The sequence below is a fragment of the Dendronephthya gigantea genome, unplaced genomic scaffold, assembly GCF_004324835.1.
Source record: "Dendronephthya gigantea isolate DGI-Jeju-01 unplaced genomic scaffold, DenGig_1.0 000005F, whole genome shotgun sequence".
Lineage (NCBI taxonomy): Eukaryota > Metazoa > Cnidaria > Anthozoa > Malacalcyonacea > Nephtheidae > Dendronephthya > Dendronephthya gigantea.
The window spans coordinates 2,876,832-2,890,352 of record NW_021163015.1 but is presented as its reverse complement, the minus strand read 5'-3'; the positions used below and the strand labels follow the sequence as shown (position 1 = coordinate 2,890,352).

At 36.6% G+C, this 13,521-nt stretch overlaps 4 protein-coding genes across 8 annotated transcripts; 2 read left to right on the top strand and 2 right to left on the bottom strand.

The window, feature by feature from the left end:
* Positions 1–38: 38 nt before the first annotated feature.
* On the top strand, positions 39–3,833 carry LOC114515740 (receptor expression-enhancing protein 1-like). Of its 2 annotated transcripts, XM_028535027.1 has the most exons (14): positions 39–198; positions 370–442; positions 1,423–1,502; positions 1,586–1,706; positions 1,803–1,916; positions 2,012–2,268; positions 2,400–2,532; positions 2,626–2,661; positions 2,776–2,811; positions 2,925–2,957; positions 3,048–3,068; positions 3,159–3,185; positions 3,303–3,329; positions 3,440–3,833. In XM_028535027.1, the coding sequence occupies exons 1-14, from the start codon at positions 167–169 to the stop codon at positions 3,473–3,475; spliced, it is 1,026 nt and encodes a 341-aa protein (XP_028390828.1). In that variant the 5' UTR covers positions 39–166; the 3' UTR covers positions 3,476–3,833. The 2 variants fall into 2 exon arrangements, with proteins under 2 accessions (XP_028390828.1, XP_028390829.1); XM_028535028.1 differs by lacking the exon at positions 2,776–2,811.
* A 21-nt stretch (positions 3,834–3,854) lies between these two features.
* Positions 3,855–5,464, bottom strand: LOC114515738 (protein O-mannose kinase-like). Of its 3 annotated transcripts, XM_028535025.1 has the most exons (3): positions 5,387–5,464; positions 4,649–5,224; positions 3,855–4,451 (listed from the first exon to the last, which is right to left on the bottom strand). In XM_028535025.1, exons 2-3 carry the CDS (start codon positions 5,171–5,173, stop codon positions 3,867–3,869), a joined length of 1,110 nt encoding a protein of 369 aa, XP_028390826.1. In that variant the 5' UTR covers positions 5,174–5,224; positions 5,387–5,464; the 3' UTR covers positions 3,855–3,866. The 3 variants fall into 3 exon arrangements, with proteins under 3 accessions (XP_028390826.1, XP_028390825.1, XP_028390827.1); XM_028535024.1 differs by having other exon boundaries at positions 4,649–5,428; XM_028535026.1 differs by lacking the exon at positions 5,387–5,464 and having other exon boundaries at positions 4,644–4,711.
* On the top strand, positions 4,895–13,202 carry LOC114515736 (condensin complex subunit 3-like). Of its 2 annotated transcripts, none has more exons than XM_028535021.1 (16): positions 4,895–4,941; positions 5,698–5,970; positions 6,176–6,596; positions 6,734–7,009; positions 7,144–7,354; positions 7,452–7,568; positions 7,704–7,917; positions 8,148–8,327; positions 8,440–8,550; positions 8,705–8,824; positions 8,914–9,231; positions 9,324–9,505; positions 9,676–9,895; positions 10,127–10,297; positions 10,376–10,457; positions 10,637–10,726. In XM_028535021.1, exons 2-16 carry the CDS (start codon positions 5,698–5,700, stop codon positions 10,705–10,707), a joined length of 2,967 nt encoding a protein of 988 aa, XP_028390822.1. In that variant the 5' UTR covers positions 4,895–4,941; the 3' UTR covers positions 10,708–10,726. The 2 variants fall into 2 exon arrangements, with proteins under 2 accessions (XP_028390822.1, XP_028390823.1); XM_028535022.1 differs by lacking the exon at positions 4,895–4,941 and adding an exon at positions 12,775–13,202 and having other exon boundaries at positions 5,613–5,970; positions 10,637–10,715.
* LOC114515741 (synaptobrevin homolog YKT6-like) lies at positions 11,021–13,450 on the bottom strand. Its single transcript, XM_028535030.1, has 8 exons — positions 13,219–13,450; positions 12,631–12,713; positions 12,403–12,503; positions 12,273–12,331; positions 12,141–12,186; positions 11,999–12,064; positions 11,304–11,405; positions 11,021–11,112 (listed from the first exon to the last, which is right to left on the bottom strand). The coding sequence occupies exons 1-8, from the start codon at positions 13,320–13,322 to the stop codon at positions 11,077–11,079; spliced, it is 597 nt and encodes a 198-aa protein (XP_028390831.1). The 5' UTR covers positions 13,323–13,450; the 3' UTR covers positions 11,021–11,076.
* Positions 13,451–13,521: the final 71 nt, after the last annotated feature.

The following is a 13,521-nucleotide window of genomic DNA, read 5'->3' as shown; positions in this document are numbered from 1 at the left end:
AAACGATATTTTCCGAGGTGTTGTCGTCGAACTCCGACATTGACGTCATGAGATGCCAGTTAATATGTTAGCAATTTGTAAGAAAGATTTCTTTCTGCAAAACATGTTGGATAATCACCACTTTTTGTGAGATTTTGCTTAAATTTTGTCCCGGGAAGACCCAAAGATGGTATCTTACATTGTCTCCCGTATAATTGTGTAAGTAAAATTTAATTTTTGTACAGATTTGAAGCGAAACTGCGTTGGTGAACTGTCGCAACTTCAGAGGATTATTGTTATCTATAAATGGTTTGATGTTACGAAGTTGCCAGAGTTATCTCCTTCTAGACTATTAAAAACTTCCTAACACTTTCGCTTTCTTTGTTTTAGCGTGAGTCTAGGCACTCTCTATCCTGCTTACAGATCATACAAGGCAATCAGGTCGAAAGACACCAAAGAATATGTAAGTATTGAAACGCCAGACAACTGTGTTTTTGTTTATGTAGTGTTGAACCGAACGTCTTGCACTTCATATAATAAAACTCTGCCAATATTTAAGTGAAGTATGCCTTTTTACTTTTGGTTGAAAGGCAGAATGTCTTTTTCTATGTGCTTTCTTTTTTGCGTGAAAGTTTTGCATTTTGACGTGTGGATTAAAAAAATCATGTGAATTTTACTGCATTTAATTATCAATTATGTTCACTTTCGTTAGTTCGCTCTATGTCAAAACTAAATCTATATATTTGCGGTTAGAATGACCAGTATTGCGATGGCAACAATGGCAAGGGGAAAATATGATTAAAAAATCTTGTCAACTTTCGATTTAATCCATTGAATGCTAATGTAAAGTGAATACTGGTTGCAAATTGTAGGTGAAATTTGAGACCAACACTTGATATAAGTTTGATAAATTGTTTATCAATGCCAAATGCGCTTTGAATTAAAGCATTAAACCTTTTTAAAAGTATTTTAATATTCTAGGATATGATATAGGGTAATATTAGTTTGTGTACAGTATTCATGTGTGAATAATATTTTGAAACAACAGGGGGTTAAAACAAGACAATGAATAATCTCACTGTGGGGAAGATATTAGAAGCATTTTTAAAGACATATGAGATATATCAAACAGTTTGTTTAACTGAAATTTTCTATGTAAAAAACTGGTCCAACATTACAAATAAATACTCAAAAAAGCCTTTATTTAATATAATTACACAACCCAGTATATCCTAGAAAAATCTGGAGAAAGAGCCTGCAATGCAATCCCTATGACAATCAACCTGATTTCTCCTGTAAAGCAATCTGAATATGATTGTGCAGTTAGTCATACCTGGTAAATGACAAATAAGTAAAAGAAAAGTTGGATTTCTGGTTATTTTATGTCTGGAATTCAGGCACCAACATTGTTTACCAAATTTGGTTTGTTTCTTATTTCCTCAGGTGAAATGGATGATGTACTGGATTGTTTTTGCCATCTTCACAACTGCTGAAATATTTGTTGACACAATAGTTGGATTTTGGTATGTTTGCTGGTAACTCAGTAAAACTAGCTTCCTTATATATATGTACCACCATCATAATGTTCTGAGCATTTCTTCTGTAGGTTGCCATTCTATTATGAGATCAAAGTTCTGTTCCTATTTTGGATCCTGTCACCGACAACAAAGGGATCAAGTATTTTATATAAAAAATTTGTCCATCCATTCTTCATACAACATGAAAAGGTATGCTAATCAACATGCTTTGAATTGCATGCGCAAATGTTTCACACATTTTCATGACAAGAATGAAATTTAACATCTTTTCTAAATGATTTTCAGGACATTGATAGCTATATTGAACAAGCCAAGGAACATGGCTATGGCAAGTTGGTGCAGTATGGAAAGAAAGGGCTGGATTTGGCTGCTGATACCATGATGAAAACTGCAATTTCTGTAAGAGAATGGAATGCAATTATACCAGAACTCTACATTATCTTTCTCACATAAAACACTCATTTTCTGTGTCATTTGATTGTTAATTTCACCAGGGTCAAGATGTGCTTGTGCAACAATTAAGACGTTACAGATCAGAAAGCTCTCTTGATGGACTGGGCGAACCTGACCCTCCTACGGAGCGAATCAGTGATGAAGTTGATGCAAGACCAAATGGAGGAGATCAGAGACAAAAGCCAAAAGATAAGAAAACTGCAGAACCTTCAGCAGCGACTGAAACAGTTAGAACAACACAACCAACCACTACAACACAAACAAGCAGGCCTGCTGATTCAGCCAGGAAGTCAGAAAGGTAAGTAAGGATTACATTGAGCTTTGAAAAACGACATGGTTGGTCCTTAATTGAGGGGTGATGGCAATGGAAATGAACACAATGTGATATTTGTTTCATTGATTCAATTTGTTTTAATCATTCCTCCTCAGCACAAACCTGACAACTCAAAGAACCCAAGCTTCATCGCTGGATGATGTTTATATGAGAAGCTCGTTAACAGGAGATGGTTCACTCTACAATTCATCAAGTGCATCCAGACGATACTATGATGGGACAGATCAGGTATGATATATTTTATTTTGCACCTTTTCCATGGTAGCAATCAACACAAGAGATATTGCTACTAAATTGTCATGACTTCTTCCTTTTATAAAGACATTAAGAAGTCGTCCGACAAGTAATTATTATGAGGTAAAAGCCTTCAATGTTGTGTTTTCTAATATTACAGCTTTGTCAGTACCACTAACACCACAAATAATATGAGTTATAGTAATTGTAGTACTAACAAACTAATATAATGTGTAGGGCTCCTCAACATTACCAAGAAATTTTTCCACCAGTGTAAGTTGTTCATTTTATTTCCTGTAAAAGGGCCCAGGGAAAATTCGCTGAGCATCTGTCGAAGTGAAATCACTTGCACAAAAATCTATTTCTTTTTTGTTCTCCAATTCTAGAGCTATGCAGATTATTCTACAAGGCCATATGAGGTTTGTTTCTGATTATTTCACAATAATATTTAATTTGTGTAATAATAATCCATTGATGTGTCCATTAACATTGTATAATTTCTTTCTTAGACAAGCAATCTACCATCAGATGTGAGTATTGTATTATTTGCACCGGAGAAATGTTTTCATTCAACATGCGTAATTGATTTGAGGATTCAACATGTGCATTTTCTTTTCCAGTACACCTCGTCCAGCTACCGTTATGAGGTGATTAAATTTCACTTCTTTGTGGATTTTAAATTTGAAAATATACATCATAACTTTGTTGACAATTTCCTTAATATTTATGGTCAATCAATATTAATAATGTCATTTCTCTTGCAGTCCTCGACTTTGCCAAGATCACGTGATGTAAGAAGTTTAAGAATTCTCAATTCTTACAAACCATTTAATTAAGTACATATGTTTTACTTTGCAACTATGATTGTATTCTAAATGTCTGCTATTTATAATTATTTCAGAGTCGTCGCTACAATACGAGAAGTGGACGATATTAGCAAGAACTGATTATGGATCACTATTTTTGTTGCCCAAGTTTGATCTAACTTAGTTTGCTTAGAGCTTACGGAAAATATTTTTGTAAAAAGACTAAGGTAGGTACTGCAGAGACAGTACCTTAGAGTAAGACACGTTGAAGGTAGGCTGCTAAGCTTCGAACTGAATGAAATTAGTCACCTAATGCTATCAAACTGTTTCTCTGTTAAAGGTGTAAGTCCAGGATACAAGGTTATCCAATCACCATTGCACAGTGTGATGTTTTTACTCAGCTTTTGTGATATTATTAAGATCTGTAAAATATTCCTATTTTATTTTGTACTGTTCAAAATTTTATACATTTTGAACAATGACTTTCTGCTTGCTTTTTAATCAATTTTTTGTGCTAATAATTTACTTTTTTACAACTTGATTTACATTTGCTTCAAATATTCTCAATACCTCAGTGGCGCTTGGTCTATCTTTTGGATCTGTTGCTTTGCAGCTATTAAATAAATGTTTTAATTTTGCTTTTACCCTTAAACCTTCTAATGAATCCCCAAGAAACCAAATGACAACATTAGGAACTCTCCATATGTCTATCTTTTCATCATATTCTGGCATCTCAAAGTCATTGAATGGTTTATCGTCATATGGCCAAAGCTGCTCTGGGGCGACAAACCAACCAAACAGCTCTCGATGACCGCATTTCACAAATTGACCTAACTGGTGGTCAACTTTTGGCAGTGCATCCAGGTCATTGATAACGAGATGGAATTTGTCCGAGATTAAAAACTGCGAGAGGGTTTTTGTAAGATCATTTGCATCACACATGACTCGTACGCCCAAAGGACTGTCGTGTAAAAACTCTAGTATTTTTAGGTAGTCTTTCACCAGCTGTATCCGCACTTTTATTTCCTCGCTGGAATGGAGATTGAGACTTGGCAGGACTTGGTCTAATTTGTCAGCTGAACCATGGTGATAATATGTAGTTACCATCTAAGGTAAAAGAAAACAAGTTACCCTTAGGTTCTAAAGACTAATTACTAGCTGATGATCAATGATCATTTCAAACAGTAGAAAATACAGCCTTCTCTTATATATAGGCACCTTAGTTCTTATCAGTGATGGGGTAGGACCCCCTCTTAATTAAAGGGAGAGTCCTACCTATACCCAGATGATTAAAGTTACTTGACCTCCTGCTTCTCTTCACATGCACCAAGAAATTGCACAACCAATTCATTGCCTTGTAATCCTTCAACCATTCTAGTGTTGTGTCGACAATCCTCCCAAAACTGTTCATGAGAACACTTCATGTAAACAACTGTATAACCATGCCAGTCTGCTAAATAGATACTTTTAACTGCATTGTTGTGGCTTGCTGTGCTTAACACCCCCCTGGTTCTAACATTCAATTCAATATCTTCACAATCTAACCATGGATGGCATCCAATCCAGGAGCTAAAACTGAAAGTTCCTTTGCCACAGGGTAAGCAAACATTGTCTATTTGTGAGAAAAAATATCCTTCTTTACATTGCTCCAGATTGCTTGGGGAAACTTGTGGAAGCTTGCTTTCAGAGGCTTTATAAAATTTTCCTAGTTCGCCACTTGAGAATTGTCTCCAGTATATAACGAATGCTAACAGTAATACGGATGAAAAGAAAAGATAGATTGCAATATTTTTCACTGTCATATTTAAAATGCTGGCTGTAAAACCCATTTAACAAGTATTATTTGAACCATTCTTCGTTGTAGTCGTTAAGCCAGAACTCTATATAAATAATCAAATAAAAATTAACTGTTAATACTAATTAAGAATGTGGTTTACAGCATATTCGATTTGTAAAAATTGATCCAATAATTTGTAAATTAGAGACATCTTGTTTACATTCTAAATTTATATCGAATATATACAAATACAATGACAAAACACCTTAGGGGGTGATGGTAGTGCAGCCACCAACGTATCAGGAGTCAGGACGATTTAGGTTTTCTTATACCGAAGCATTTTCGTATTTTTTTTCAGATTTCTTTAGTTTCAAAAAGTATTTTTCGTTTCATTTTCTCAAATTTTTACTTTGATTTTTATTATTAATCGATTTTAATGGTAACCCTTGTCTACCCTCGATGGGTTGCTTTGGGTTGGCTCTTTCCCAGGACAAGCCGTGTTTGTATATAAAAATAAGCGCGAAAATTCAATTTTTTGATATTTTACTATTTTTTCTTTCGATATTTTGTCTTAAGATGTCATTAGATTCGAAAAATAACAAGAAGAACTCGTTCAGCAATGTTAAAGAAGTGTTCAATGTTGCTCAGAAAGGTTCTCAGCATGAAGAATCGCTTTTCAGAGCCTTGGACAGTCTCGCGCAGAGCGACAAGGACGAAGAAGAGTTTCTGGAAGAGTTTATACATTGCATGAAATATTGCATGATCGTGTTTCAAAAGGAGCCTGCCGTCGAAAGAATGATGGATTTTATTGCGATGTATACTACAAGAATAACAAAAGACCAAAGCGATGTAAGCAATATAAAATTTTAAGGGAATCTGTGGGAACTCTGGTGGGATGGAATTCTCTAGAGTTTTAAAATGGTGTTAAGAATTTTGTACACTTTATGTATAATGCATTGAAAGGCACAACTGGGTGTATATAGATGTTATAATGATAAATATCTTGTTTAAGTTCATGAAAATTTCAATTTACAAAGCCATTTCCATATTTTAGCAAGTGAACGCATCTTATGCTGAATGTGATGATGAAAGTGATGACATTATAAAGAACATGTTTCTTTCAAACATTCTCAACTTTCTTCTTGATGTTCATGATGCACAAGATAAAGCTGTCCGTTATCGAACATGTCAATTGATCAGTAAAATATTCCAAAACTTAGAGGAAGAAACTACAATAAATGAACAACTTGCCGATAAAATTTTGACCGCAATGATGACAAGGCTGTGCGATAAGATTCCTATCGTCCGATCACAAGCAATCTGTGCTTTGTCGAGACTCCAAGATCCAATGGATCCAAAATGTCCTGTTGTTGAAGTGTACCTTTATATGATGCGGTCAGACAACAGTGCCGACGTCAGGAAAATGACGTTACAGAATATTGCTATTACACAACATACCCTGCCTTATATTGTGGGTATGTATGAAAATATCTGAAGCCGAGGTTGCATTTCAGTTCACTACTTTAAAAGTGCTTTATGCTCTATCTAGAGAAAAAATCTATAGGAAGTGGTTTGACTGAACAACTATTGTTTTGTTCTATTTATCATTCAGAAAGAACACGAGATATCAAAGATGCTGTTAGAAAATATGCATTTTTTGTTCTGGGCACCAAAGTGAGCATCAGAGCTCTAACAATTGCACAAAGAGTTCAACTACTTCATGATGGTTTGAATGACCGAGTGCAGAGTGTAAAGCAGTCGTGTTATTCCAAGCTTCTCTTAAGTTGGGTCAAGTCATGTGATGAAAACATCATCAAACTGTTAGAATTGCTGGACATTGAGAACTCAGTTAAAACTGCTGAAACAGTTGTAAAAGAACTTTTAAAAGGTAAAAATGTATCTTGCTAGGAGTGAATCTTCCTTATAGGAGTGAATCTTCCTTATAGGAGTGAATCTTCCATAGTGAATCTAGGTAGGGGTGAATCTTCCAAGCAGATTTTTCCAGCATTTTTTGTTTCATAGGAACTGCTAATGATGCTCTCCTATTCCATGTAAAATTATTAAAAGAATTCATGGGCGCATCTCAAACTATTTCTCTGGAGGAACTGAACAGCGAGAGGGTGTTGTTCTGGCAGTGTCTAGTTGAACACTGTGTTAGTCTTGGTCCTAAAGCTCAAGATATACTGGACTCAATATTACCTGAGATATCTGGCTTTTGTGAATACATACAAAGGTATAACTACAAAAATTATAGTTTGTATCGATAATAGCTCTTTCTCAATATATGTATGAGGAACCAGGATATTTACGCTCGGCAATATTTTATCTAGCTTTATGGAGAAGTTCTTCTCCAATTGTGATAAGGAATGTGAATTACATGAAGTATTCATTATGCAGCAGTTACTGACAATTGCAGCTTATATGGATCTTGCAGATGAAGTTGGAAGGTGTGTGATTGCATCCTTACTCAATAGGGAAGGGGAGGGAAGGGACATTTACAAAGTTTTTTACAACCACTCGACAACAATCACATGTAGCTCATATTCCAAACCTTGCTTTCTTTTTCCGGATTCGTTTCTCAGAAAGAGATTAACGAAACTGGTTCAAGAGATGATGGTGAACCCAAACATACCGACTTTCCTCATGCCAATACTTCATGAAAGATACACCAATTTGGAACCAGATGAGGAAACCAGAATCAACCAAATAGCAGAGGTCATAGCGGATATTAAAGAACCAATCACAGTCGTCGAAACACCGCAAATCAACCAGGAAAACAGAGCAAGAGAGTTGAAGGTTGGAACTTGACCTCGTCATCTAGTTTCAGTCCCTTTTAATAGCCTTAAAACGCTTGATAATTTGGTTCTAGTATTTTTAAACCAAAACCTGTGATCATTCATCAGTATCATGTCTCATTCAATCCATTCCTTGTTCAATCCAATCCACGTTCAATCCAATCCTCGTTCAATCCAATCCTCGTTCAATCCAATCCTCATTCAATCCAAAATGAATTCCCCGTTTTTCAGCTTGCTGGTATCAGGGTAAAGATCAATCAAGTACGCGATGAGTTGGAAAGTTTTGTCTCGGCTCAAGAATTCGACAAAGCTGCTGAAGCCAAGAACAAACTCTCAGAGCTGGATCAGGAGAAATCTGATCTGGAGTCGGAAGCGAATTCTGTAAATAACTTTCAGACAAGAATTGAGAAGGTAGGTGCATGAACTACTCGCTTTGAGACCGGCTAGTTCATGCACGGAAATTAATGCTACTCTTATTTCTTTGTATAAAAATCGGAACTGAAATGGTAGTTTTTTCCCTCAGAACGATCCAGAAACGTTGGTGAAATGTTTGAGTATTGCCAGCGGTTTGTTACAGAACATCACCCAAAGTAATCTTAATAACCCGACTCTCAGTACCTTGGTTGAAACTCTGGTGAGTGCATTTTGTAATTATTGATCAAAACCCAGGTGCTATGCAGTTTTCTGTGATATGCTCCAACACAGACCGCAATATGAAACTGAACACATATCCCCAATCGGAATTATTGTGGAGCTCAGAGGTAACAACCGGTCATTATGATTTACAGATTCTTCCAGGAGTTCAAAGTGAGGAACCCATGTTACGACAGGTAGCAGTGGAATGCCTTGGTCTCTGTTCGTTGTTGTCAAAAGATTTCGCGAGACGACATCTTGTTTTGTTTCTGCAGGTATAATGAAAGGAGCTACCTTTAGTGCAATGTCCTTGACGTGATTTACTGGTTTTACTGGTTGTCTAAACTTGTCAAACTTGTTTCAGATCGTTCTTCTCGATGCTGAAGAAGTACAGATTGCTGCGTTGAAGTCGATTTTTGACTTGCTCCATGTCTATGGTCTGGAAACGTTCAAGGTGACTCCCGCTGAACAAGCCATTCTAGAGGCCGAGGAATCCCTGCTGGAGCCTGAGGACGACCTAAGTGATGACGACAGCAGTGATGACGACAACAATGACGTCAGTATAGTGGATAAAGCTGGAGTCGACGAGAAAGAAAACGATGAAAATGAGAAGATTTTGGACGAAGCTCAAAAGTCTGTTAGCAGCGTTTTCTCAACTTTGATCCATTTATTAGACAGGGAGGTAGGTCGACACTCTGGTGGTTCGTTCTCGCCCTTCTTATATAAACGTCTTCTTTGCGATAACCATGTATGAAATACTTTCTTCATCCGCAGAACACGGCGATACGCAACGTTGCAGCTGAAGGTTTTGCTAAACTCCTTCTCTCAGGTCGTGTCCACAGTCCTAAACTCTTCTCCCGCCTACTGTTGCTATGGTACAACCCAATGACAGAAGACGATATTTATCTCAGAGATTGTATTGGAGTCTTCCTAACCGCTTTCGCCAACGAATGCCGGTAAGTCCGGACCCAATTTTATGCCAACGTATTCCCCCTAAAAACCCCTTAATTCCAGCTTTTCTTTGCTGTCAAAAATGCTCGATCGATTCGTTGCGAATTTGCATTATTAATAGCTCTCCTTGTTATTGTAAATTCATTATCACTAAAGTTTCAATTGTTTCTTTCAGAGCGTTTGAAGAGCAGATCGAGGAAGCCTTCATGCCAACCCTCCGTACCTTGTTCATCGCCCCAACCTCTTCTCCACTTGCTCAGGTTGACGTATCTAACGTTGCTGAACTTTTGGTTCATTTAACCTCCGACAAAAATCTTGTCAACCAGACTCAGGCAACAACACAAAACTCCAATGAGACTGCCACACGTAACGAAGACAACACAGAAGATGTCCGGGTGGGTTAGGAACACTCGTTTTTGTGCTAGGTTTAATAATCGTACAAAACTTATCTCAATCAAATCAAGTCTAACTCCTATCATCTATAATTCCTGCTGCGCTTGGAAGTCGTTTCCACCCGTTTTTGCATATAATCTCGCAGATGAAAACTCCACCCAAAAACGCCATTGAGTTCCCCTGTCCTCCAAAACACAGCATCATAATCTCGCTATTTTTATCTGATCCTTCAGCCAGACACCATCCACGGCTCGCTAGCTCTCAAGATAGCGAACGAAATCATCTCGGAGCCATTCTCACCCGGTGTACGAGTTCTCTGCAAAACATTGACACAGTTGCAACTTATGAACGCGAAGAAAAGTGTTTTGAAGGATTTAAGTGTACTGCATGAAGCGATGATTAAGGTAGACAATTTAGAGATTTTAGACAAGGTAGAGATTTTATGTGCACGAAGATGGCTAATCTGAGCTTCTTATTTCAAGGAACTCGAGGACAACAACTCGATAAAATATTTGGAGAAATTTCATCAATCTTTGGTTGTGTTGTTAAGGGGAGACACGGAAGGTACGAATGTTCCACTACGATTCCATCGTTGCAAGAATCTGGGGTGATTGCATGAATTTAGAATGTTTTAATGTCCGCCAGACCTTTCGAATATTTCCGTTTAGATCGTAACTTCCGTTCACAGAAAGACTTCGCCGTCTTTAACTATATTTTTTACATGATTTTCAATTTTATTGTAGAATGTGAGGAGTCAGAACGAACCATCAATGCATCGAGTATAAAAGATTCGTCCGTTGAAAATACAACATGAAACAAGAGGTACTTTTACTTTTCGTGAAAAATTTGACTTATTTTGTAATCAACTTCTAATGAGGACTGTCACATTGCTAGTTCAATAAGTTACAAAAAGACATCTTTCACTGAGAATATATTTATAGCAGCCTTGAACCCATGGGTACAGGACAGCTTTTATGCTCTACTTTAAATTGATGTTTCCTAATTCTGGAAACACAGTGCATAGTAAAGTCTACTCTTGTACGAGCAAGCAAGACTCCTGCAAGAAATTTATAAATGTCAAATGTCTAGAGTTGAATTTCTGCCCCCTAATCACTCCAATCACTCTTGTTTATATACACTCCATCCTCAGCATTTGCCCTGTACAGATTCATCCTCTGTTGAGTTATAAAATAACACAGCATGAATTTGTCTTTTTTGCCTAAAAATGTTAAAGAATCCTAATGTTAGAACAGCCAGACCAGTGATTCACTGGTTGATTCTCATGTACTTCTGTTCTAGTGCATATACAGTGTATATACCTAATACATATATGTATAATTATCTTTACCAAAGATTATTTTGAAAATCGTATTCAAACTATAATACACAGAAAACCTCATTTCATATTACCGTGCTGTAGAACGTTTTTGATTGTAATGTCAATTCTCTTGATTTGTCCACTAAATCATCCAGTTTTTCTCCTCTCTCTAATACACTCTCAATTGTGTTGTGCTGTTGAAGAAACATTTAACACTTATTTACTGTGACCGAAGGAAGCATTATGTTTTGTGGACCCGAGACCTGTCAATATTTCACGAGGCGAAGCCGAGTGAAATATCGACGGTCGAGGGTCCACTAAACATAATGTTTTCTGAGGTCGCAGTAAATAAGTTTTTTATTATATACCACTTGTCAAAGAAAAACTAAACAACGAAGTAAACAACGAAATGTCGCTAGTATTGCTGGCAAATCTTTCCATTCTAGTTTTTAACAGTTGTCAAAAACAAACGCTGCGAAGGACAAAGGTCAAATTAGCCCAATGTCAACTAAAGGTCAGATGTCCACGAGTGCAGCACGTGATTAAAGTTGTTATTTCCCATGAAATAATGCATTGTTTCCCCCTGCTGGGGGTCGCGCGGGCGACATCAAAATTTCGTCACTCTCACGTGATTCGCTCTCGACCAATGAAACGCTACGAACACCAAACTTTGACAAGTGGTATATAATAATAAAAGTTCTTTTAAAGCATTCTCTGACAGGCCATGTGGAAAAATCTGCAAGTTTATACTGTTTTTCATACAAAAGTAGTGATGTCTAATTCTTACCAAAACTATTTTGGTTTCATCTAATTCTGCTTGAACTTTCATCATGGGGTCAGCTTGAGTTGGATTCTGGTGAAAATAAAAGTGTTTTATAGCAGCTGAACTGTTAGGATGCTGGTTAACTTGTTCTCCATTGTATTCTTACTTGATATTTTTCTAAGTATTCCGCACATTTTGGAAATACGATATCCCTTTGAACAGAAAGACAATGGTCAATAACACTTCTCATTAATCATAAAAGACAAGTCGTTATTTTTAGGTAATTGATACACCATACTTTTGTTCCAAGGTAGACAACCTATGTAGTGGATATTCTTGAAGAAAATCATCTAAAACCTTTCAAAAGATATTGAAATTAAATTATCTTTAAAACATTTATGAGTAAAGACTGAATATAGTATACTAACTTTTCCTAGCAGTGTAAATGCTACTCGTGATGGATATTCTGCATCTGATATCAGGACACCAGACAAGTTGTTCTCTCGGACGTAAACATGGCAGACATATTCTAAAAAAACACGACTGCTACTTTCAACGCTTGACAAGTGTGTTTAACAATCCTTGTAAACTTCATTCTGGCATTTCTGGGTTTATCATGCCACTCAAAGAGGAAGAAAGTTATGTTGCTATGGTACCTTGTTCTTTTACAGAAGCCCTTTCTTTTGTCCTTGTTCGCTCAACAATAATCCTTCCCGTAAAGTCCATGAACTCTTTTACGCTGTGCAAAAACACCATCAAATCCAAATGTCAGAATGCTTAATGGTGCTTTGTTTATGCAGATAAAAGTCTCTAGACTGGATGACTACAATGTGATGGTTAGAAGAACTACTCGCAGCTGGGCTTTTTGAAATAGCAGTGAAATGAATGAATGAACCAGCTCATGAATACCCGGCTCTGGGTAATTTTTCTAGTTGTGTGGTCCTTTTCAGTGGTCTTATTGGAAATATGGTACAGATCTTTATGAAATTCTTTGTGAGTACTACAGCTGCCTGCTTCTTCAATGATTTGAACACAATTAGATAGGAAATAAACATTCAATATCAAAATATATTTAACAATTGCTGTTCTTGCATTTAATAATAAAACACCTTCCTTTTAAACAGTTCTTATAAATTTTCACAAAGTATATAATAAATCTTTATGTCTTTACTTTTCTATTTAGTTAACGTAAACTTTACAAGTTAAAAAAATAAACGAAAGTAGAAAATTCGTTGTTTACAAACCTGGACCTTTGAAAATATCCGAAAGACTGTAAATCATAGGCAGACGTCAGCGTTTTAACATTGCTGCCTTTTAGGAAAAGGGAAAGCGCGTATAATTTTACCATGTTGTGGTCAAGGTGTATAGTCGAATATTTACTTCGATTTTAAATAAATATTTCACAATAATGCAAATTTAAAGACACGTCAGGTTGACATACATCTGTCACAAATTGTCACAAATTTCACTTAAGAAATCCGCCATCTCTATACCGCAAGCCTTTGCGGGCGCCGGGACACTGAACTCGATATTTTGCGAATAACTGG

What these genes read in the sequence shown, in the direction of transcription:
- LOC114515736 (XM_028535022.1), top strand. Translation starts at nt 5,698, where the DNA reads ATGTCATTAGATTCGAAAAATAACAAGAAGAACTCGTTCAGCAATGTT. An exon ending in TGTAAAAGAACTTTTAAAAG is followed by an intron (nt 7,010 to 7,143) that starts GTAAAAATGTAT and finishes TTTGTTTCATAG; the next exon opens with GAACTGCTAATGATGCTCTC. An exon ending in TTTTGTGAATACATACAAAG is followed by an intron (nt 7,355 to 7,451) that starts GTATAACTACAA and finishes TATTTTATCTAG; the next exon opens with CTTTATGGAGAAGTTCTTCT.
- LOC114515738 (XM_028535025.1), bottom strand. Translation starts at nt 5,173, where the DNA reads ATGGGTTTTACAGCCAGCATTTTAAATATGACAGTGAAAAATATTGCA. An exon ending in CATGTGAAGAGAAGCAGGAG is followed by an intron (nt 4,452 to 4,648) that starts GTCAAGTAACTT and finishes CTTTTACCTTAG; the next exon opens with ATGGTAACTACATATTATCA.
- LOC114515740 (XM_028535027.1), top strand. Translation starts at nt 167, where the DNA reads ATGGTATCTTACATTGTCTCCCGTATAATTGT. An exon ending in CGAAAGACACCAAAGAATAT is followed by an intron (nt 443 to 1,422) that starts GTAAGTATTGAA and finishes TTATTTCCTCAG; the next exon opens with GTGAAATGGATGATGTACTG. An exon ending in TCTTCATACAACATGAAAAG is followed by an intron (nt 1,707 to 1,802) that starts GTATGCTAATCA and finishes AATGATTTTCAG; the next exon opens with GACATTGATAGCTATATTGA.
- LOC114515741 (XM_028535030.1), bottom strand. Translation starts at nt 13,322, where the DNA reads ATGGTAAAATTATACGCGCTTTCCCTTTTCCTAAAAGGCAGCAATGTT. An exon ending in GGATATTTTCAAAGGTCCAG is followed by an intron (nt 12,714 to 13,218) that starts GTTTGTAAACAA and finishes GTTTTTGCACAG; the next exon opens with CGTAAAAGAGTTCATGGACT. An exon ending in AATACTTAGAAAAATATCAA is followed by an intron (nt 12,065 to 12,140) that starts GTAAGAATACAA and finishes TATTTTCACCAG; the next exon opens with AATCCAACTCAAGCTGACCC.